A 25,982-nucleotide genomic window follows, 5' to 3' on the forward strand; every position below is an offset into this window, starting at 1 on the left:
ACACCTGAACAATTTTTATTTCCTATATACCAAATTTACCCCTTTCCAAAAACTTGTGTTTGTACTCTCGCATCTTTTGTCAACCCCCTTACATCTTCTAATACTAATATATCTACCTCACAATTGTTACACCATTCCAAAATACCAATTCTTCTAACAAAGATTTTAATGCTATTAACATTAGCTGATAATATTCTAAGATTGTTTTCCTCTCTTCTTTTTAATCTAAATGTCATTCTTTAATTGGTCTACTTATTTCTTTTTTATTTACTTTATTGCTTGAATCATATATCTTCCTTTTTTATGTTTTACACTCTTACCAATAGAATTATTATTTTTAATAACTTTCCAGTCAATTTCTTTCTCATCACTTACATCTTATTCTAATTTAGGCTCTCCCTCTTTTAATTAATTTAGTTCTACATCTTGTATTTCATCAGATGTACTCAAAACATCTTTTTCATTTCTTTCAAGTGAGCTCAATTCCTTATTTTCAACTTACTTTTCCTTTTTTTTTACATTACGTTTATCATCCCCTTCCATTACGTTTTCGATCTTCTCACTTTTATTAACACTACATCTTCTAGCATCATGACCAAATCCCCACACACATATTTTGTTTGACTCCAATATTGAGCTACTGCTCTATTTTCATTCACATTTATCATACTTGGAATATGAACAATTTTATCATTTTCTATTTTCAAAATAACATTGCATTCTCAAGCCCCAATCCATAAACCTCTATTATCAAAAATCTTTACAATACTTTTCACTGCAGAACAAACATTTTAACAAATAGCCCTATACAGTCTCTTTATCAATCTCTGTATGAAACTGTATATTCACTTTCTTTTGAGTCTCTTAAAAATGCTTGAACCACATATTTATTCCAGAGATACATATCTTTTTTCTTCTTCAAATCTTCCCAAAATAGTCTCTAAAATCATAACAGTGACAAAAGCTAAGTCACAATATGTCTCATTTTTAATCAAAATAAAAGCTTTTATCACTTGAGCTTTTGTACTTAAAGGTACAATAACTGTGCCCCAGATCTCATACCTTTCCAATTTTTTTTGCTTTATCCTGCATCCTTACTATGAACTTCTGCTTTTTAACACTCTCTTTCTTCTTTTGTTCCTTTTCTTTCTCATTTGCACTCTTTGTTACAGCATCCACAAATGAAATATTCTCTAAACTGCTTTCTTGTTCTTCCTTGATCCGATCCATCACCTCTCCCCATGATAGTTCATTTACACTTTCCGGTTTCTTTTCATTACACAATTGCTGTAATAAATCATCCTGCAACCCTCCTGACTTGGGGGGTTATAACTGTAATCTCATCTGACTGCCAAACCTCTACCTCTGAAGCCTCAAACATTTTTGCCTGGAACATCTTCTCTGAATCACCATAAAATTCCATCAAACAATTCTGTTGTCCTCCAGCATTTACCTCCACTTGTGCAACACTTTCCTCCATGCTTTGTGATGTTCTCTCAGCCATCACTGTATTAGGAATGGAGAGTACACACATAAAAGCTTGTTGGCTGTACAGACCACAAGCGTTGTCACAGTAGGGGGAAATTCCCTGGGGCCCTAGCCAAATTCCCCCTACTCAGTATGAATGGCACCTTAGGTCTCACCTGAAAGAGGGCATTGGGCTAGTGGGATTAGCCAGGTTAACAAATTATAAATAAGTAGATAAGTAACATTCAGTGACCTCTACATTTCAATTTGGGCCTCATCCAGTACCACAAGCTTGTCATATTGGAACTGTTAACTAACCACAGTGACCACATTTACAGAAGTGAACCCATTCCCTCTAACTGTTTCTGGTTTACCTCATGAATGAAGGCATCCTCTAAGTTAATGCGATACTCAAAGTACCCCACCTTACCCCATGTCACTGAGTGGTTTGCCATAACCTCTGGGAGCCTATACAAAAATCATTCTTGATGGTCATACTAAACTCCTCAAACACTCAGACCTTTACTGCGGCAACTGTCTACAGCTGCTGCCTTCCTACTGTGTTTGCATTTATCAATGAAATCTTGAAATACATGCCTAACAGCATTGTATCAAAGGTCTCTTTCCCTAACTTGACAGCTTTCTTCAACCACCAGTGCCAACTATGGAATACTAGAGATAACACCATGCTGGCACTGATAACTATTTTTGGAACTATGTCAGTGATATCAAAGACTGAGGCCTTGAACAGGGTCCATTCAGACAGTTAAAGCTCTTTCAGAGATGTAATTTGTACTCACCCAAAACAAAATTGTCTGCTAAGTATTGCCATGACACACTCAATACAAATGTAACTTTTCTGCTAGTCATGTAGGTTATTTCAGCATCAGGTGATGAGCAGTTGACAGCCCAGTATCGATTCTACCTCTTGTATTTAGAATGCTTAGCCTCACTGATGATATGATTACAAAGCAGATCATTGACCTTTGGCCACAGGTACTATAGCACTGGGGCACACTTATTAGAAAAATAGTTTTTAAGCATGGTACGTATTAAGAAGAGCATGTGACTAACACACAGGTCTATTAATAATTCACATCCAGATTAAGTAAGCTATGCTTTACCCTTATATACGTCTAAGCATTGCCATTGTTCTTCACATGAGTATTAAAATCAGTAGGCAGTAATCTACTGACCATTGCATCCATGGTCTCCAAGAAAATCATATAATCTGAAGAGTTATTAGTTGTGTGCATAAACTACTGCATTAAGGTGACCTTCACAGATAAACTAACACAAACTTCAGTTGTACAGCACTTAGACAGGGACATATAAATGTACACAGGACTACTCTGGGCCTTTCCTAAGAGGCATGTCTAGAATAAGGAAGAGGGATCACCCTGAGCAAGAAGTGTGATTCCACCATTAATGATGTTTGCAGAGGAGAGAACAGATGTGTTTATCTGGTACCAGTCAACCTCTAACACATACTGTGGCTCTTTCTCCAGCAGTGAGGTAACATTTCATATTACAGAAGCCATTTTCTATTAGCAGAGTAGAGACCATCCTAATAAGGTGACATTTTGCAACCTAAGGGACAGTTTCCTCTACCAAAGTGCAGCTCATCTTAATATGTCTCAGTCTTTCTTGTCATTTGGCTGGCATTGCACCTAACCCCCACTCCTGCCTTGCTGGTGAGAAGCTCATTCTGCAGCTCCAATCAATAATTTTGGCTTAACGTAACTGGATAGCACTGTGTGGATCAGTTGGTCTTCAGGCCAGTCCTATCTTCAGGGATGTGTCCGGGTGTCTCTGTTCTAGTTAAGGTTTTCTTATTTTTTTAAGTGAACCCGCCCATAGGTTCATATATTTGGATCTCTCTTTCTGTTTGTCTGGTCCCTCCTTTTAGACAACTCTTCCAGTAACCTAGCATTCCAGACAGCTGCAGACTTCATGGCTGTAAGCATCACAGGGCTCACAAATCATTCCACTCTAATGAGGTTAGAATTTCAGAATAGATGACTAAGTGAAGCAACAAGAAAATATTTCAAAAAAGGAACTAGTGCTGTCATTGTGTCATTGTGTATGACACTACTTGTTAACAACTAAATGGTTAATGAGTGTATGCATAGTCTACTGACCTGGATAAGTCTGCAAGCTGCCCTTTGTCCCTTAGTCAAATCCATATCTCCATGGTGACAAGAGCCGTCTAGAGTCAAACCTATACTTGCTTTGGTCAATGGTGGGGGGGGGGGGGGCAGGGGTTAGTAGCTAGTTATAAGTAACTGGAAATGTATTTACTCATTTTTGTTCAATGTCAGCAGGCATGTATCTCTAACTCACAAGCATGTTGTTCCTTGTATTAGTGGTAAATCTTTTTATGTAAATGATAAAGGAAATTCAGGCTTTGCTTTTAGATTGTTATCAGGTAGATTGGCATACCCACACTACTAGTACTGTTAGCGACTGTACTCATATCAGGGTTTATATTAGAACACCGAACTTTCAAAATTTCAAGTGTTCTAATATCGACCCATTTAAGAAAACCGATTTCTTTCCTAGGGAAAGAATTTGGTTGTCCGTTTCTGTTGCTTCGGTATTTTCAGCGCTGTGGTGGAAAGTTACGGGTCGGGTTCAGGTAAGTGTGTGATTGTGTGGACATGAGGGTTAGGGCAGGTTAGGTGAGTTAGGGTTAGGGCACGGGTCAGGTAAGTGTGCGATTGTGTGGACGTGAGGGTTAGGGCGGGGTAGGTGAGTTAGGGTTAGGGTGCGGGTGAGGTGACTGTGTAATAGTGATGGACCTTAGGGTTAGGGTTTGGGTTAAGGTAAGTGGATAGTTAGTGGTGTACGTATAGTTTAGTGTAGGGTTAGGTGTAAGAGTTTAGGTGTATGTGTATGGATTGCTGTTTGTTTGGTGTACTTGTGTTGTGCGTATGTGTTTTGGAACACCAAATTTTTTCCCTAGGAAAAAATTCGCTGTTCTGTATGTTCGATGTTTTAAATTTTCAATTAATAGGGTTTGATGTTAGAACACTCGAAATTTGAAAGTTCAGTGTTCTAATATAGACCCTCATACCAGGACTGACACTATCTTAGTTGGTAAAAATCTGGAAACAAAGGAGCAACAAGAATGAACTACTGTTATCCTTGGTTTGTTGATCTACTGTAAGTGTTACTTGTATATTCTGTGTCATACATTGTCTTCACGACAGTACCTGTTTGTTCCTCTACTATGTGTAATTGCTACATGTTTTCCACTAAGTAAAACCTCTGCAGATGATCTGAATTCAGCTGGTTCATTCTGGCATGACGTGGCTGCTAAGTACAAAACCAGCTGTTGCATGATTTGCTTAACAGAAACAGCATTTCCTGAAAGTGTTCGGCAGGCAATGATTTATGCATAAATAGATTTTAAAAGATGATCGCAAGTAGGTATTTTATTTATTTATTTTATTTTATTTTATTTTACATTTGTTGACCAGGCTAGTCTAACTGGATATATGTCCATTTTCAGTAGAGGCCTGGGGAGAAAAGCTCCACATAAGCAAAACTTACAACGTCAGGTACAGATAAATAATTTTGTAACAACTTAAGGTACAGTACTATTTTGAGCTGAAGAATACACATTTTATATAGACAAATATTATTATTAAAGGAGCAGAGGATAAGAAACAGAGTAACAAACTATTTTAAAGTGGCACACAATAAGAAAGACAGGTGAAGAAAAAAACACAAATAAATGTAGCAGCTCAAGGAGCAGTATTTAGCAGAGAGTTATACCATTTATCTTATAGTAGCATATCAACTTAAGGGGAGCATGTAATAGGAAGTATAAAGACAGTTTATATGGATGTTTTTATGTGATAAATAGATTACTGCTGCAAGCTATGCAAGTACATAATTAGAAAAAGATTACATGAATGCAACTGTTATAAAGACTAAAAAAGTAAAGGTGAGACTACTGCCTGAGGCATGGAGAGAGTAGGAATCCAATTGCAAATGCTAATGTAGGGAGGCTACGGAGAAAGTGGTGGTAAGATTAGTCTGGGTTACGACATAGGCATAACCAGTGGTTACAAAGGTGTTGTCTGAGTTGTTTTTTGAACATTTTCACTGAGGAGAGAGAGGAGAGTTCATTGGGAAGGAGGTTCCAGGATTTGCCAACAGTGTTGGCGAACAGAGAGTCACTGGCTTTTTTTTTGGATTTGACTGTGGATACCAGTACTTCATTGGCTGAGCGAAGGGTTGTCAGATTACTATAGGGGGTAAGAAGCTAGTAAGTATAGGAGAATTTTCTGGAAGATAGAGGATATTATGGGTGATAATAAGCTGTTTAATTTGGAGTTGATTATAAAGTTCTAGCCATCCTAGTTGTTTTAAGTTTTGACAGTGGTGAGTTCTAAATGAGGAACCAGTAGCAAATCTGGCAATATTGTTGTAGGAGGTAGCTAGTTTGTTAAGGTTGTTTCTTGATAGGTTGGTATAGATGGGACAGGCATAGAGGAGGGTGGAAATTAGATGGGTGAGGGCAATAGTTGTTCTAGCTGTTTGAGTAAGGAAGGGTTTAATCCTATAGAGGGAGCCTAATTTTCTGTTTACTGTTTTTATTGTAGTGTTAATATGTATGTCAAAGGTAAGATTATGATCTATTGTAACCCCTCAGAGCTTGGTAGTTGGGTCAGGAGATATAATGATACCATCATTGGATATAACTGTGAAGTGAATTGGGGGGGGGGCTTTGTGTGGGGGTGAAGAGTAATAGTTTTGTTTTTTTTAGGATTCAGGAGGAGGCTATGCTGTAAGAACCATCTTTTTATGCTTTTAAGCACTGTTTGAGTAGTGGCCTGAAGTTGAGATGTAGAGGTAGCGGAGCATACTAGTGTGGAGTCATCAGCATATTGGATACATGTAGCTTGAGGAATGATCAGATTGAGATCATTTATGAAAATTGGGAATAGGGGAGGGCCTAGGATAGAACCTTGAGGGACTCCTAGGGTAATAGGAAGGTGAGAGGATAGATTATTTTCCCAGAGCACAGCCTGTTGCCTATTCTCAAGGTAGGATTTAAACCATTGTAAAGCCTGTATATCTAGTGAGAGAGAACCAAGTATGTTCAAGAGAAGTTGATGGTTGACCATGTCAAAGGCTTTTGATAGGTCAATAAAGAGTGCTGAGGTATAGCTATATATAGGTATACATCTATCTGTACATAATGATCTATTCATAATAAGAAATAACACTGTATAATTACCACAGAGAAAGTTAAGCAAAGACAGAAGAAAAGAACAGGCAAAGAAAAAAAATACACAAACACAAACATTTGAGAACCAGATATGTGGCCAGATGCCCAGTGGATATTTTTCCAGTTATGGCGTCCTTATGCTGTGTTGTACTGTCCATTGGTTCTAAGTATTAAAATAAAGATCACCTTTGCAGTCATTCATGAGGTACCCAGTCCAAAAGTAAGTAAAATGGTGCACTCCTATCCTACAGTTTCAAAAGTCAACATTATAAGTATTGATCATCCCAATATAAAATAGGAGTACCCTCTAAAGGGGAGAAATCTCCTTTCTCCAAAGTTTGGCAGCCTAATTGTCATTTGCAGTATTAAGGAACTGCAGGGGACTCTGTGTGGGAAAAAGTTTTGCTGTTCATATAAAAATACTCAAAGTCCTAGGATTTAAAATAAGATTGTATGAAATGGCATTCACTCAATGTTTCTAATTGTCTTAGGCACAGTGTGAAGAGCTGTAATCCACATTCATATACAATAGCTATATGAGGTCATTTGCAGGGTGGACTGGTTTTGGTATTTATATAAATCATGCAGGCATCTGCATTATTCATAAGTTTTTTTGTTAAGTGGTTCTTATATTTGTGCAAATAAAACATAAAATACATTCTCTCTGTTTTTCATTTGTATATGTGTTGGCAGGAGGCCATATTATATAGCTGAGACTTTTGCACAGAAGTAATTTCTGTAGCACAGAATAAGAATCAAGACACAAAGGAAATGTAAATGTAAATTTGATGTAAAAAATAAATCAAATTTTTACTACTGGTTAATATCTGTATTTCTTGCCTTAATACTGCAGAAAGACAAGTACTTAAATATGTCATACTAGGCTTTGCAGCCTCATTTTTGCGCAGTTTTGATGGCTTGGCTATAGTCTGCCTACATTTGGGGGAGGGATTCATAAAAATGGGCTGCGGCTTTATTAACTGTCATGTGCAGGTAAGTACAGTGTACATGACTATGCAAAATGTGACTCAGAGACTTGTGTAACTGCAATGAGGTAGACCTCAATATCTGCTAATTTGCATGTCTCCAAATCATTCTTAGTTACCACCAGTGTCAAAAAGCACTTTTGTGGGGGGTAATTAATACAAGAAGCCCATGCAGCATATTGGAACTGGCACCCCACTTCATTCATTCTCCCATACACATATAAGACGTTCATATACACACCAACACATAGATCACACACACACACACACACACACACACACACACACACACACACACACACACACACACACACACACACAAACACACATTAACGCAACATAAAGCACGCCCCCTTCACTCAAACATATTCAGGGACACACTCTCCCATTCACTCCTAGATACCCCTACAGTGTTAATCTCCTTACTAAGCCCCCTCCTGCAAACATTAATGCAGAGACACACACACACACACACACACACACACACACACACACACACACACACACACACACACACACACACACACACACACAGCATTCACAGTCCATAGATACGCACAGTCTGCCCCCCACATCCACACAGACTGACACACTCACACCCGTCAACACATGCACATACACCACTACCTGCCTGCTGAAATTTGTTAAACTTCCCTGCAATGCTGCCCCTCCTTCTCACTTGAATGGGTGACCCCCATATTTTGGCCTTGTTACTTAACATGGCTGTATGTGTCATTTCACACAGTTGAATGATCTACTGAATAACTCATTTGCGTAAGTCATTTCCCCAATGAATTTCCAAGGGAGAGCCCATGATAATTAGCATTAACCATTCCCCTGCAATGCCTCATTAGAATTTAGTACCATCATCGGGACAGTCCACTGTGGTGATTCCCCAGATTTTGTAGAAGTAGTGTACTGGGCCTATCTCTAATCTGGAAAAGTTTACTACAAGGGGCTAGGCACTCATGGTAGGGATGACAACTCATGTTAACTTTTTCTGAATCCCAGTCTTAGTGTTTATAAAGATCTGATGTCTAGATTTAGCTATTTATTGATCTATTATCTTCTCAAGTGACTAATTCAATGATCAGCATCACACATATTTATTTAGTTGGATGGGTCAATAAACCATATTCATCCACAGCTGTAGTATTATTCTTGATGTAAACAGAGTCCCTTGATCAGAGATTATTTCCTTTTTTTTATCTCTGCCCTGGAAAATAATAATAATGCTAACTCCCTGCTTATAGAGTTAGCATTATTTTTACATAATGGTATGGCTTCAGGATATTTAATTATATAGTCCAAATAACCAAAATATACTGAAATGCATTGCTGAATTGTATTAGTAGCTTGCACAGTATGCTTTGCAATATGTTCAAATAGCACATCTCTTACAAGCATTGACATCAAAGGATGTTTAAAAACTGAACGAGAGCCTGCCATACCTCTCAGCTGTATTGATTTTCACAGAATGTCCAGATTTTTGCCTCATATTTTTGGCCTGTTTCTCATAAAATTATGGTCATCTGGCAAATCAATAGCAAATCACTGAGTATTGAAGTCAGAAAACAATGACAGTCATTTAAAATTCAGATTTCATACACTTCAAAAATTCATGCTAATGCAAAACCTGTTATTCTATCAACGTTCTAAGTTTGCAAGAAAAATATGTAAAACTTGTCCTTATTTTGGAGCCTTTGTACCCCCATTATGTATGGCTTTGTCCAGATTTCTTGCTGTCAGAAGTTGAGAGGTAAGGAGCCTGTATTCTGGAACTTGAAGCATACAGCATAAAAATTTTACATTTTTTCATTAATTTCTGCCAGTAAAACACTTGCTAGAATCTATTCTTTAATCAATCAGTAAATAAAAAATTGTATATTTATATGTTATAAGACAAAATAGTAAAGATAAATTAAAGTTTTCACAGTAGCAAAATCTAAAACAAATATATACAAATTCACACACACACACACACACACACACACACACACACACACACACACACACACACACACACACACACATGTGCACACAGTATCACAGTATTGTAGTGGAATACTATAGTAAAGGTAGATGAACTGAATGGAAATATGTAAAATGAGAAAACTGTGTTGACACAGAGACTAGGGAATAGATGGTTGCAACACACAGTGTGATGGATTTTGTTCATAGGCTGATGGTTCCTAATCGAAACAAGTTGTACCGATTTTTTATCCATATATTTATGCATATTCTGGCAGATGTTATGGAGGATGCTACTTTATAAGTCACCTGTGACCCCTCCTTACTACAGTGTGGGTCAAGACCCCACTTAAGCTTTCCAAAACCTCTCATCCTCCTTTTTGCTTGATCTATTCAATAGGTGGGTGGATCCTAGTATTTCCTGCATCTTATCAATCTTCTGACATTCTCCAGTGTATCCAAGAACTCCTATCCTACTTTCACTGCAGCATTACATTTGGAGTTCCTATTCATTCAAAGTGGTGGAATTCCCAGTATATTCACATATTTATACACTTTAAGTTTGGTCTTTCCAGGACCATGGCAGCAGAATACTTTAAGGTTGTCCATAGCTCTCACATCTATTCTAAGAATGCAAGCTTTTGCTTAACAGTTCCCACTCATCATCCTAGAATACTGTTTATTCCCAGATAACCACACTGATTTTACTATGGCTGTTAGTGCGTTGTGAGTTGAATCTTCACCCATGGACACAGTGATGCATTTCTAGGAGTGATATCTCTAACTTAGGTTCTTCTAAATATGTTATTTTTCAGGATAGCTTTAGATCACAGATCAGCAGCCCAAATCCTTATGGAGATGCTATCTTTAAAGTACTAGTCCAATCACAGATGAAAGTCATGTACTTACCATAGCAACAGATGTGCAAGACTAGGTTTGTATTCCTCCATGACCCCACCTTCCTTTCTCTGCTTTTCAACAGGGTTTTACAAATTGATGCTTTTATCATCTTCCTTAGTTTATTTTCTTAAGCTCCATTTTCTATGGGCTAACAGGTATCTGAAGTGGGGGGCCTACTGTGCTTAGACTTGTGGGAAAAGGGGAGGAGTTAGGTATCCAGAAAAGTTTTAAGTTCCAAACTGCTTGGATCCAGCCAGCAATGAATCCTATAGGTAAAGTGTGATGGACCAGGGTCTATACATCTATTATTATGGGGTAAATGATTAGCTCTTTTTTGTCATACCTCCTGTTGGAAAACAAGTTCCAGTTCAACAGTGCTTCTTCTCCTTGTCCCTCAAAGACCTCTGATGCCTCCATAATTATACAGACAGAAGTGAGAACTTTTGCTTCTGACCTTCATGAAAGTGTTAACTTCCCTGTATGGGGTATACATTAGAAGAGCGAAAGCTGAAAACAGTGAATGCTCTTATGTCGAACTGAAAAAAACAAAACCACACAATGTCGAATGCAAAGAACAGTAATTTTTTTCCCAGGGAAAAAAATCCCTGCTCCAAAAAATTATAAAAAATGTACAGACAAAATAGAGCTGTGCCCCTCACACCTTTCCAACTTAAATATACCAACTGCAAGATTGCACCACAGTAGAGGAAATGGCAAAGTCTCGAGAATGGCCCAGCGATTTTTTTCCATGGGAAAAAAACAATCTCTGTTCTGGCCGTTCGACATTATGCTGTTTCACTTTTTTAGGTTCGACATAACAGCGTTTGCTGTTTTCAGCTTTCGCTCTTCTAATATGTATGTTATTGGTATTTATTGTATCCTATAATATTAGCACTGTTATGTATTGTCTAACTTAAAATCCCCTGATTATGATTATATATAGATGAGATATGTGTTAAGTTATTGTGTTATTGACTTTTCTAAAGATGCACAGGATTGTTAATCTAGTGTTGTCATTGTTTGTGACTATTCAATCTGTTAAGTTTAAAGTATTTGTAATACTCCTTATACATGTTGCATTGCTGTGTTCTAAACAATTACTAAAATGTTTTACTATAAAACAAATGAATATGGTAAATGCTAAGTAAACTTAAACAGAAATGTTCATTGGAAATACTAAGACAATTATTTTGATGTTACATTTGCCATACTAAAAAAACCTAAAGACGCAATCTCTCTTGAAGTTCACATAACTCTGACATGTGTGTGTGTGTGTGTGTGTGTGTGTGTGTGTGTGTGTGTGTGTGTGTGTGTGTGTGTGGCTTTGCAGTCACTTAAAGTTTCTTAATGCATGATGGTTGCGTGACCAATTAGATGCATTACAATTACAGGTACCAGTAGCTACTGACTTGCTTCTGATGTCATGTTTGAGAAGGTAATGCATTATATAGTAAAGGAAAAACTTGTTTCTAATTTAGCTGTAGTTAGCTTTATTTTGTGAGGTGGCTTTGTGTTTTAATTTTTATTTGATATTTTGCCATAATCTAGAATGCACAAATTCTGATGTGGCTAGCCCCTTGAAAAATACCTTGTGAATGAGTTCCTAGTCCATGATCCAAATAATTATTTAAACTAGGGTGGCATAAAATATATTGTCCTGGTTTGTCCACTCCTGTTTGTTGTTTGTATACTGATTCACTTGCTTATTAGCTGAGACATTAAAAGTGAATTGCAGCATGTCTAGTTATGAAAATCAAGCCACATCTCTATTTGAAGTCAACATATTTGTTCTGATTTGTCCAGAAGGCACAATTCTTCCATACTTATGAAAAATGTGGTTTAGTGGAAGCCACTGTCCTCAATTTACTTGTCAGCAACAGAAAAAAGGAAAAATGAAACAAAAAAATACATTGCACAAACTCCTGCCTAACTTCTGCAGACAGTGCCAAAAACTTACATCTAGCTATTTTGGGCAGTACAGGATTCGCAGCTGGGGAGTTGTTTGGCAGAATTATAAAGGCAAGTCCTGTACAGTAACTTATTTTCCATTTTTCTTTGTGGTTTGTCAGTTTTATTGTACGGCTAAAATGATGATTTGTTTTGTTTTTTAACAAGCACAGTCTTTGTGACTGACTTTGTCAGTCTCTCTCTCACTGCCTGTTTCTCTCTCTCTTTATCTCTCTTTTTCTGTCACTCTTTCTCCCTCTCACTTTCTTCTTTAGAAATGTGGTTACAGAATAGAGAGAGATATTTCAAGAATGCTCAGCAGTTAAGTACTCAGCTATTACCCATTGCAGACTGGGGTCAAGATGAGGGTATTAGTTAGAATAACTGCCTTTACAGGTTTGAGGGGGGGAGGCAGACTACAGTCATACATAACTCTCCTTGAGCCTCACTTGTAGCACCTAGAAAATATACTTCTGAAAGATTCTTCTGGAACTTATGTGCATTCAAGGTAAACAAGTACAAACCCACATTACCTGTTCAGGGTTGTGTGGAGTCACAGCCTGTCCTGACAACAAATGGCAGCAGTACAGATGTGAGAACAGAAGACCGATATTTTATCTAGAACCACGCCAAAGCAGGACAGCACAAAATGAACAGAATGTGATGTGGTAGGGAAAAGAGGGAATGAGATTGTGATTTAACTATCTTTTTTTTTTCTTTTTGTAATTTATATTGTAATTTTAGTGTTTTTTTGTTTTCTTTTTTGGAAAGAGTTTGTGTAATATTTATAGAATGCCTCTACTGTAGACAGCCTTGAGGAAGTAAGATCAAAATCCTGTGGAACCTTAAACTTTTTAACGATGAAGTATTGCCACTGTTGAGAGAGCAATATCTCACTTGAATTTTCAAATATATATGCACTAATGTGCACCCCAAGACCACACCCAAAAAAATTTGCATAAAATCTCACCACACACAAGAGCGAACGAAGCAGGCAAAGTGATAACATTTCTTGTTAGATGCAACAACACAATACATGCATTACTTCTCCCCCACAGTCTAACCACACATTATTGTTTACAGACAAGAAGAAGAATGCCATTCTATGCACAACAACAATATGACAAGAATCATTGTGAGTGATGAGGTGCTGAGAAACTGTATGTTAAATGTCAAGAGGTACAAAAATGTTTTTCTCATGGGCGACATTTTCATTATTCAGACAAACTTGATCTGAATGTTATGGTAGGGTTATAGTTCGAAGATTGCACAACAAAAATGTTTCCATTTTGCAATCTTTAATAGGTTCATTGTTTTAGGTTTTCAGTAATTTGAATGTTTGAAATGTTTAGTCCATCTTTTGCATTTCTAACTTTTAGCATTTTGAACTTTTGTGATATATATATATATATATATATATGTGTGTACATATATATATATATATATATATATATATATATATATATATATGTGTGTGTGTGTGTGTGTGTGTGTGTGTGTGTGTATATATATATATATATATATATATATATATATATATATATATACACACATATATATATGTGTATATACATACATACATATATATATATATATATATATATATATATATATATCTATATATATATATATATATATATATATATATATATACACACACACATATATATATATATATATATATATATATATATATATATATATATATATACACACACACACACACACACACATATATATATATATATATATATATATATATAGCTTTACATGCAATTGGTCATACAACCAATAGTCAAACAGGGTTTTCTTCAAACTTATATGTCTAAGATTTAGGTGTCAAATGGTTGGAAGGTCGTATAAAATTTGGAATTCAATATTTCCGACCGCTCTACCACTTAAACAAGCTCTACCATGGGTCAAAAGGGGGGGGGGGGTACTTGGCATTTCAACATGATTGTGCGGAACTGGCGTTCTGCAGTCGAACATGTTGAGTTCGACATTAGGCCATACGAACAAATCCATGTATACCATATATATATATATATATATATATATATATATATATATATATATATATATATATGTATATGAACTGTTATGAATGAAAAGCCACCAGCCAGATGAATAAATCCAATTTAATTATGAAATAAACTTATACAGCCACAAAAACGAACTTAAAAATGCTAGGAACAAACCACAAATATACGTAAGCGCTTTCGTTTAAAAAGTTTTAAACTTCATCAGACAATACCCTCCATTACATCACTTCCTTTTATAGCCTGTAAATGAAATGAAAGTGCTTACGTATATCTGTGGTTTGTTCCTGGCATTTTTTAAGTTCGTTTTTGTGGCTGTATAAGCTTATTTCGTAATTAAATTGGATTTATTCATCTGGCTGGTGGCTTTTCATTCATAACAGTTCATTAGTTTGGTTTTTCTTCAATATATATATATATATATGTGTGTGTGTGTGTGTGTGTGTGTGTGTGTGTGTGTGTGTGTGTGTGTGTGTGTGTGTGTGTATATACAGTCTGTTTGCTGTTAGATAATATAACATACATGTGTGATGTGTGTTTGCTGTCATATGACATAGCAGATAACATCTGACTTTGCATGATCTTGTTTTCCATATTACGTAAATACAACTGTCTGTTAATATGAAAAAAAAGTTAATTATGTCCCCTTCTAGAAAGAAAGTGATAGATATCTAGATAGACAGACTGATGGATAGTCAGATAGATAGATAGATAGATAGATAGTTTCATGTATATATGTATACATATATGATTTTATGATGCTAAAAACACGCCAACACAAAATACACCTCTGACACATCAGCTTTGTTGACTTACAACTTTCCTTCCACCTTTATTCTTTAATTTCCTCAGGCACTTTTGTTCCTGAATAAAAATGGAACAAAAGCACTGAATCAATGAACTTGGTGTTTTGGAGGTTTGTCTCTTTTTGTGTGCTTTTAGTATCATTGACTGTTTTGTACATCAAGTGGTGAAGATAGCATTTTTTTTTAAATGATTACATGATCAGTGATCAAAAGAACTCTCATCAAAACCTCCTCCATCATTCATTCATCATTGGCACCCATATCATCTAACTCTGAATGAACTCCAAGATTATTCAATAGCAGTGAATAAGAAAAACATCTAAAGTGCAGTATCATGCGATATTGCACCTTACAATGGTTAAAAGAGGGTGAGGCATCATTACTTGTTGACAGTTTGGCTGTTGCTGAAGTAACACTCATCAAAGTGTTGGAATACGAGAAATATTGGTAGTTCTTTGCCATTTAATGAAGACATTGAAATCTCAGATTTTCTTTTCTTTTGGAATGGGTTATTTGTTGTTTTACAGTTTCCATTGCAGTGTACTATGTTGCAGATTTGTTAACTGTTATAGTATTGCACTTTCGAAAGCTCCATCATATAATATAAAATGGATGGTTATATGAATTTTTTTCATGGTACTTAAAAATGTTATGCCCCTATATTTATGTTATACCCATCTATTTATCCATCTGTCTATCTATATATCTATCTATCTATCTATGTCTTTAAACACATAGAAAAAATATATGTTTGGAAAGTTATCACCACAGAGCTGTAGTCAGAAAATGATCGTATTAGCCTTCTAATGAGGAACTAATTGCTTGTCACTGATATATACAGTGTATGTATGTATATATATATGTATATATGGGTTACGTTCAGAATTTCGAAGTCCAAAACTTCGAATCTCATATGATCGAAAATCATATGTTCAAAGTTTTAAAACTTTGAAATCCTGAACAGAGATCAGCATACAACGTGGACCGGGAGATTTTCCTTTGTCCTCACTGTAGTTCAGTCTCGGAGTTGGTGTATTTAAGTTGTGTGTGTGTGGGAGGGGGGGGGTGCAGGAGGCTTGCTTGTTTTTTTATGCGTTTTATGTTTTTTATGCGTTTAGTGGTGTTTTGGGGGAGGATTCTCAATTTCGAGATTCCAAGATCTCGAGATTCTGAACTCGATGTTCTGAAGCTCAAGATTTTGGGATTTTGAAATTTAGAAGTGAACCTATATAGATATATAAAATAAGATGTATTTATATGGACTGGTCCAGAGACTCTCTTCAGCTGCAACTCAGGCTCAAAAGCAATAAACAGTGCAAGTAAACTTTAATTATGCACTGCAAATATGACAGAATGTTAGGTTTGCATAGCTGCAAAACTTTAGAAAGTTCATCCAGAGTTGTTATACAGCAGAATGTTCTATGTTTTTTATGCATTTCTAATAAAGCAGCTGGTTTGCATTTGATCTTGTCAGTTTACGTGGATTGCAGTATAGTTTGGTTAAATGAAGTTGACTCTTACATGTTTAAAATTCAGTTTCCTTGAAAAAAAAACTCAAGTGGATACAAGTTAAAAATAGAGATTATAGAGATAGGCCTATTGACAAAGAAGAAAACAGAGGAGTAAACAGTTAAATTCGAAATGAAAACAGTTGAGAGAATGTAATCATATTTTAGAATTTTAAGCCTTTAAAAGAGTTTATCCTTTACATTGAAAGCATTTATCTGCAAACAAAAACATCAGGAAGTGAAATCCTCATTCACAGATGCAGAAAGTGGTAAGAAGAAACTTACTTGAATATACTGAAGGCAAGGAGTGCAATAAATTAAACGTCCAGACTTCTTTGCAGAGAATATCTTGAGGATTTGCATGATGTACAGAGATGAAAATGAAGCCTGGATGGGGCCTATAGTGCGGCACTTTCTGGGAACTGACTATTTGCCTGAGAGGCTGAATAAATCTTTTTTACATCAAATAGTCAAGTGGCAGATATTTTTTATTTATTTGTGTAATATGAATAATCTTTTTATACACGGTGGTGCACTCAGTGTTCATTGAAATGACACTGGTGTGTGCCTAACCAGCTTGCCAAGTATTTGCCTCATGATGTCCCTGCTGCCAAGTGTGTAATCTGTTTGGGCTACTGTTTTCCTGAGGAGTTAAGACTCATCTGTGGATGCCATATTTAGTGTTTGTTTGTTCACTGCTGTCTACTAATATGTTTCCTAGCAATTTCAGCCATTGAGAACTTCTTGAAACAATCGTTAAGGTGTAAACTGACCAGAAGTTGGTAAAATTGCAGGATTATTGAATTGTACTGGTAAACCTCTGAACTATGCATTCCATGAAAAAAAAAACTAAGAAAGAAGGATGCCTTGGTAGATAGTGTAAGAGGGTTAAAGCTATGACTGCTCAGAAGCTACTTCTTTTACTCCAGTTCTTGATTCTTTTGGCCTCCATTTGCCTACAATGGACAAGTCAATTAACTAGACAGTGCACCTGGGTGGAATATGAAAAGGGTCCATGCAGATCAGTGGCCTACCCTGATAAATATAAATAAACCAAAACTTCATGATGGATTTTGAGCATTACACCATCCTAGACACACATGCCTGCATGCACACACACACACACACACACACACACACACACACACACACACACACACACACACACACACACACACACACACACACACATACACACACACATATGCATTTCATGTCGAGTACCTTTTGAGAAATGCATTCATTTTATTTTTATCTGTGTATACATTCAGTTCTTTTTGAAATAAGGTTTTGTTTTGTATTAGAAGGTGTCCTTTCCTTATGAAATCAGAAATACCCTTTATGCTGCAGAATGATACTGTGTTATGATGCTGATGTAAGTGTACTTCTGAGTTTGGCTGGTAATTTGCATAGTTCCTTTTCTTCGCATTATTAAATGCAAATTAGTGGCATTGCTTGAAGTTACCAGACTATTCACCTTGAAGCTGGGTACTTTCATTTAGGCTGTTTAATATGTGAAGTGCATAGCTGCTTTTTATGTGAGAAAAGGGAGTACAATTTCCTAAAGCAAATGAAAAGAACATTTTCTATTTCATTTCAAATAAAGTAGCTGATCAAGTGGAAAATGCCCTATATGAGTTTTATTAAAAACATAAACAGAAGTCAAAGCCTAACAGTTTAAAAAACATTTCTTTAAGAACAGCATTTTCATCAGTCCTGAACAAAGAGTTTAACAAAACATTAGATCTTCCCTTTCTTTTGCAACTACATTTCCCATAACATATTCTGTGTTGTTTAAAAATGCACATACCCACTTCCTTTAGATGACAATGTATAAATAAGTGTTAGTATTGTGCCACAATTCTCAAATCATCTGTCTCTGTCACTGCTTTTGTAATCCTCCTACTTTTCATGTTTCACTCCATAAAAAAATAGTAGTCTCACCTCTTCCTTTTAGTCAAAGCACACAATTACATTTTCATTGGCTGGATTTAAGACTCTCACTTTATTAGGAATATAAACCCTGTCATTTGATTACATTTCCTTGCCAAGTAGTTATGATTTTTTTAAGATGGCTGTCATTCAAAATGTGAGTGATAAGGAATTTGTTCATGGTATAGAAATGATTTCAACCAATGAGATAATATTTTATGATTTGACTATCATGCTACATGTAGTAGCGGTATTATTATTCCACTTCTCACAGGACAGTCCGACTGGGCCAGTTGTATCATGCTTAAACAGAAAGAGATAGAAAGAGAGAATGACGTGTAATGATAGTCTAAGAAAAAGATGTTTCAACTTTCCTTTTAATGTTGTACAAAAATGTAATATTATATTGGGAATACCCTGAAATGCCTGCATTTTAATGAAACAAAACAAACACTGAAATTCTATAAGACTGAGACTTATCTTGATAACAAAATGAAAAGTAGTGCTTTGATTTGACCTGGACAGTGTTTTGTCCTGCAGAATCTTACATTATGGGCGACACAGTGGTGCAGCGGTTAGCTTTGTCACCTCACAGCAAGAGGTTCTCCAGTTTGATTCTTGGCTGGGGTGCCTTCTGTGCAGAGTTTGCATGGGATTCCTCTGGCCTCCCACATTCCAAAGACATACATCTGGAGCACTTCTTCCTGGACCTCCACTGAAAATGAACTCTTCCCAGTCAGACATTCCCAGTAAACAAATGTTGAATAAAATAACTGTCTAATTCACAGCACTACAACAGCCCTCATGTCATTTTCTCATATAGTAAACAACCACAGAAATAATGGCAACTATGTCTCTTCTATCTTTCTTGACTGTTCCAAGGCATTTGATATAGTTAACCACAACAAACTCATTAAATCCCTCTCAGAACTAAATCTCAGCAAACCCACCATTACCTGGTCTCAAAGTTGTTTAACAGGTAGACAGCAAGCAGCAGAGTGGAGGCAAGAACTCTCCCCGGTGGTGCTGCAGTAGCATTGTCGCCTCACAGTAAGACACTGTCCGGTTCGACTCTCAGCTAGAGCGTCTTCTGCATGGAGACATGCGTGAATGGGCGTACCTTTGTTGAAGGTTGTGCGTCAGGGCTGGCAACTCGGCACATAAAATTCAACTGCCAATCATTAGTGGACCGGAGTTCCACTGTGGCGACCCCTAACCGGGAAAAGCCGAAAGACACAACAACAACAACAACAATACTGCGTGTTTCCTGAGGCTCCATCCTTGGTCCTTTACTCTTCTGTATCTTCACTAACAGCCTGCATACCTCCTCTCATACCCTTGCATTCTACTAAGATAGGAGTGAAAGACATATATTCCTTGTAAAACAAAGAGACTCCTCATTGGGTAAATGGGGTGCAGTATGCTACAGAAGATGAGACACAAAATAGATCAGTATTTGAACCTTGGCTTTCTCCAAAGCATCATGGGAAATGAACCTTGAGCGAGAGTAGTATTGTTAAAAAGACTGTGAAATGACTACATGTTTAGGCACATGAGCACTCTATTCATTGTTATCTGCTGAAAAGTACAATCTAAAGCTTGCAACATTAATGGATCATTTGTTTTCTCTCTTACCAGAATCAACATATCGTCATCAAGCTACAATTGATGATGAAGTCCTTTCCATTGAGATTTTGGACACAGCTGGCCAGGTAAGACCACAATGTAACATTTTGGAAATGCCATGCAGGCTACAGATCACCTGAGCCTAGAAGGGTCAATCTGTGCATAAATATTAATCAAGCAAGTTCTGTCATCTTTGCTATAGGAGAGAGGAAGGTCAAGACTTTGAGAAGTGTTTCCTATAAATGAGAGAGAATGTAACAGCTACAAACCTCTGCATGAAGTATACTTATTCACACAGTGTAAAATGGACACAAGAAAATTCTAGTAAGCATGTCTTTCATATGTGCTTGCTTTGTTGTCTTTTGAATCACATTATGGCCCTTTTTAGCATTTTAGTTCATGTTCATTCCAAACTGTTAGGCTTTTACTACTAAAACCTATATTGATCTTATTTTCCAGGAAAACACTTTTTCACATTACAGTTTGCAATAATCTGAACACAGCTGCTTAAGATAGTACTGTTATAATGTGAAAGTGTAATTGGCTCATGTCCAATATGGATCTCACAATACATTTTATACAGCTAAGGGATATACATGAATTATATCTTCTTGGCTAAGTTTGATTCCCTCAGTGTCCCATAACATATAAGGTACCAGAACATTAAACACAAGTTTAGGTGGAATATATCAAGATTGCATGGACCAATTGCTTTGCCCATTTCTCTAAGCAATGGCAAAAGTCAGACCTAATGTAACCAGCAGCTTATTATTTCTAAGACTAAACTCTGAACATAGAGTGTGTCCTAGCTTGTTGGCAGTATATAAATAAACGTGCAAATAAACATGCTTTCATTAAGTATATATAAAAATGTATCTCCGCTTTGCACTTCTGTGAAATTCATTTATCAAGTTCAATGACTAACTTAAACACAGTAATGCAGTTTAAAGTACTATATCAGTGGTAGATTATATAAATGAAACATATATGAAGTTATATAAAAATGAAAAAAAAAACTTGTAAAACACCATCTTTTAAGGAACTGTAGGAAAAAAATGATTTAAACACCCTCACATGTTGGCCTTTGACCTCTGAAGCTTTTATTGAGATTTACAGAGCTGTACATCAAAGTTAAAATGCTAGCAGCTTTACTGACTGATGTCCTTTGTTCATTATCCTGGTATGCAGTGTGAGTGGGAAAGTATATGTTCCAGCAAAAAAACTTAACTATTGTTTATAGCATTGCTAACTGTCATGAGCTGTGAATGATACAGTAACATGCCTAATATGAAACACTGTAACATTCTTAAGGTTATGTTTTCATGTGTCTGTTTTTTTTCCAGACTAATTGCTCACAAAGTTTTCAGACTTGATTACATTTCTGTTATTTTTGTTTGCTCCAATGTGAGTGACATTCTAAGTTCTGCTGTACATTACAAACGTTAATATATGCAATACTGAAAACACATAAAACCTACAGACTTTCTTTACCTTATGTACCTTTATGAATCTCCATGCACACATCACTATAACTATTTTTAATTCAGAAACTGCCCTGACATGGTACTAGAGGGTCCACTCCCATGTTGACTTGTAGCACCATGTAGGGCTGGCACCGAGGCCATGCTGAATGTTAATGAGGCATTCTGGGGAGAGAGAGGCATATGCTAATTAGCCATGTGCTGTTTTCCTGGAATCATCTCCAGCAAGGCTTCTATATATTAAGGTCATTGTATGGGGATCAGGGGTGAGGGATGCACTAGACCATTAGCAATTACTTTGAATGGAAGTGCCATACAAACACAACTGGCAGTATAGAGATTAGGGCAATACTCTAGACTAGCAGGGATTACTCTCTGAATGGAAGTGCTGTACCAACACCATTGGCAGTACAGGGATTAGGGAGGGATACTGTAAACCCACCAAGGATTACTTTGAATGGAGGTGTTGTACAGGCACCAATCACAATAAGGAGATCATGGGGGTGGGAGAAACCACTAGACACCAGGGATACCATATATCAAACTGCCATATCAGCATAGGTGTTACAATCGGGACTGGAGGTGAAGGGATATACTAGATCCCCAGGGATCACTTTTAAAGTGCTATACTAGCACCAACAGTAGTATAGGGATTGGTGGGAGGCAAGGAAGGCAACTATTTGACACCAGAACATAATAGGCATGTGCCGTAATGAAACATCAAGATTTATGGGGATGGGGAACCTTGGGAGGGCAGATCAATTAGAGACAGGTGTCATGACTGTGATGTGTGTGTGTGTGTGTGTGTTTCTTTTGTGAGAACTTGTATATCTATGTGGAAGAGTGACTTGGTGGAGGGCACCTACATGAGCAGCAGTAACAACTTGCAGATCAGCACATTGTGATAGTGCATTGGGATAGTAAATGTGACTCAGACATGTAAATTAGCTGATAACATGGCCTTACCTCGTTACAGCTAACATGTCTCCAAATCACAAATGGGTACATCATGGGACAAAGGACTTATAGGTTAGTACTAGGCTAACTGTCCTTGCGAGCCATTTTAAGCCTAACCAGTTATCCCTTGGGGCACTTGAACCCTGCACCTTGTGTTTGTAAGGCAAACACCTTAACCATTAGGCCACCCTCCCAACACATTTTTTAGCATCAGCCATATAGCACATGCTAGGCCTTTTAATGAATTCCCAGGAAGATTTTTTTTTATTTGTTAACCAGGTAGGTGAGCTGGCCTAAGGGCCCTTTCTAGACATGATTATTATTAAAATCACAATATTTATAAATAATTAGTCTTACTATTGTCAGATGTTCATAAGAATTTCCTTTCAAAAATTACATGTTCAAAAATATTTTGATAGAGATATTTGGTTTTAGACAATTTTATTCTTAACAAGGATGTCTGTTGATAAACTAATGCCCTACAAACTTTTTTTTTTTATTTGTTAACCAGGTAAGTGGTCGGTGGCATAGTGATGCAGCAGATAGCATTGTTGTTTCACAGCAAGAGTTTCTTTGGTTTGATTCTTGGTTGGGGTGCCTTCTGTGTGGAGTCTGGATGAGCCTGTTGTGTTTGCAGGGGGTTTCCTCTGGTTGCTGTGGTTTCATTGCAAAGACATAGAGTAGGAGGATTGGACACTCTAAATTGGCCATAAGTGTGAGTGCACATGTGAGTGTGTGGTGTAGTATGGAAGAGTAATTGTAGCAGGGCTGGCCACCTGGCAGTGTGAACCTTGGCTCTAAATGACTGTCACTATTGAATGAGAAAAATGGGTTGTGGATGGATGGAACCAGGTAAGCCAACTGGACACAAGTTCTCCTTTTCAGGGGTGACATGGGAGAACAATCTGGGTAAGTGAATTGCTCAGAGTCACTCAGTAGGTAAATGGAAGTGGAAGAAGTCAGCACAATACCTCTGTATTTAGGCAATTAGATATACAGAAGTACAAGTAGCCCATGACTACACAGCTATTCCCTGTGTTAATATTTTAGCCTATGTTTGCAGTAACTAGGTACCTATTACAATCACTTAACAAAAAACAAAAATGTCAGTTGTTTTTAGTAATAAAGCATGTAGTCTGTATCATTCACAAGTTGGGACTATGCATATAGCATTATTGTAAACAATGAAGTTCACAGTTTTCTCTGTAACAGTTACTTTCATAAGTGAAAGATAATTGTTATGAAGTTTATACTTGACATATTTTTCATCTCTGACTTCTGGGGTAACTGCTTTCTCGCAGCAAGAGTTGTTTTTCTTTTTTGTTAGGAAACTGCTATCTTCCTATAATTAGCCAAAAGCTATCTTTCAGAGACTTTAGTTTTGACAGGTAGTTCTCAGATAATATAAGTCATTCGGAGCTCCCATGTACTTCTGAGGCACTCTTTCTAATGCTATGCAGTGTTTCACATGTATCTCTAGGTTATGTTCAAGTTCTCTTTTCAAAATGATATTGCTTGTTTTAACAGGCTACCTGGGAGGTGTGAAAAGTGATAATAGCAGATATTTAGACTCAGTCAACCATGCACTTGTATCTCAGCAGAAGTACAGAAAGCTGTGAAAATCTGAGACTTCCTTTTATAGTTATGCATAAATAATAGGGTACATTATGGCTGTAACACAATAGTGTGAGCTGGGAGTTTTTTTTTTTTTTTTTTGGCGGGTTACACAATGTAAAATATCCTTATCACATCACATTTTAATCCTTTATTTTTGTCTGGTGTAATAGTTTTAGCAAGTACCATGATTATTTACAACAATAAGAATCCTATACAAATTTTAGCATGTGCATTACATTTAAATGTTTGCTTAACTGTGGTATTAAGCACAGATATTAATTCTTTCTTAAATGTTCACCAGCTTGACTAGTAACTTCAAGCAGTTCACATGCACATTGAAATTACTTCTGACTAAAGTATCCATCATTTAAAGGGGACAACCTTACTCAACAGTACAATTCTGGAGTGTCCCTGATTTTCAGGGATATCCTTGATTTTGCTTCAAGAATTTGTTCTGTCCCTCCTGAAATAGGGTTGGCACCTTTTCAGATGTCCAAAGTATGACATTTTTTACAGAAATATGAGATGTTGCAGAATAAATTATAGCAATAACCAGTTACAGAAATTAATCAAGCTTAAATAGATAATAAAATCGTCTAACAAAACAAATAGTCTCTGTTGGGAGAGTGTTGCAACTCTGATGGCAGAGCTTTTAACTGAAGAGTCAAAGGATCCAAGTACACTTGAGGCTTTTGACGGTGAATAGATTGTTGCTTTGTATATGCTGTGCAGTTAGCACAGATTATTAAGTTTATGCACTGTTAATGAGGTGATTCCTTCAAGTCCAGTGTTTAACCCCGTTAGTCTCCATTTGTCTGCTGTGAGTCTCTGAGTAATCATTTGACCTGACAGTGCTACTAGAAACTAGGCTTTGCACCTCAAAGATGCCTTGGGCTGCCACCTAGTAAGTGCCTATGAATGTATAAGTGCTGAGTAAACTAGGCAGCTAGATGTAAGAGGGAATAAACTGAATAGTGCTATACATTCATAGTGTTTGCTCCACTACAGATAGTAAAAGTGAAATTCTTTATGTTTCAAAAAGTCAAACAACACACTGTCAGCCATTGTTTTCCATAAGAAATAAACTGCCAGTGCAATTTCTAAGTGTTTACCTTCAGTGATTCTCTTCCTTTGGGAAAACTCACCCTTGTTCAAGTTGGTGTAACCACAGAGTTGGTATGTATAGGTTTAGGGGATGGGGAGGGCTTTCAGCCTACAAAATGCTTATAGTTATGTATCTCATCATTCCATGGTTTGAGCATTATACTCTCATTTTCAGCTGCTTGGAATAGTAGAGATTAATGCTTCATAATAGAGACAATAATGTCATGCAGCTAAATGTTAAAGGCGCTTGATACTCCCTCACTTATAATGAGGAAGAGAAAGTGGTAGCATTCCTTGGTTTTGTCAGCACTTTATTGGGGTCCTAGTTGCTACATCGAAAATATGGTTCATCGAACCATACTTTCACGGACCCACTTTAGTGAACGTGCATTTTATCGA

General features: G+C 36.7%; 1 protein-coding gene across 1 annotated transcript in view; it reads left to right on the forward strand.

Annotated features, from left to right (window-relative positions):
• RERG (RAS like estrogen regulated growth inhibitor) overlaps nucleotides 1-25,982 on the forward strand; it is an 865,035-nt gene that overhangs the window by 806,340 nt on the left and 32,713 nt on the right. The window contains exon 4 of the mRNA XM_044088443.1: nucleotides 20,437-20,510. Coding sequence (XP_043944378.1) covers nucleotides 20,437-20,510 — 74 coding nt within the window. The remainder of the gene's footprint in view (nucleotides 1-20,436; nucleotides 20,511-25,982) is intronic.

This window comes from Protopterus annectens, chromosome 11.part0, assembly GCF_019279795.1.
Source record: "Protopterus annectens isolate FY-2018-M chromosome 11.part0, PAN1.0, whole genome shotgun sequence".
NCBI classification, from domain to species: Eukaryota; Metazoa; Chordata; order Ceratodontiformes; family Protopteridae; genus Protopterus; species Protopterus annectens.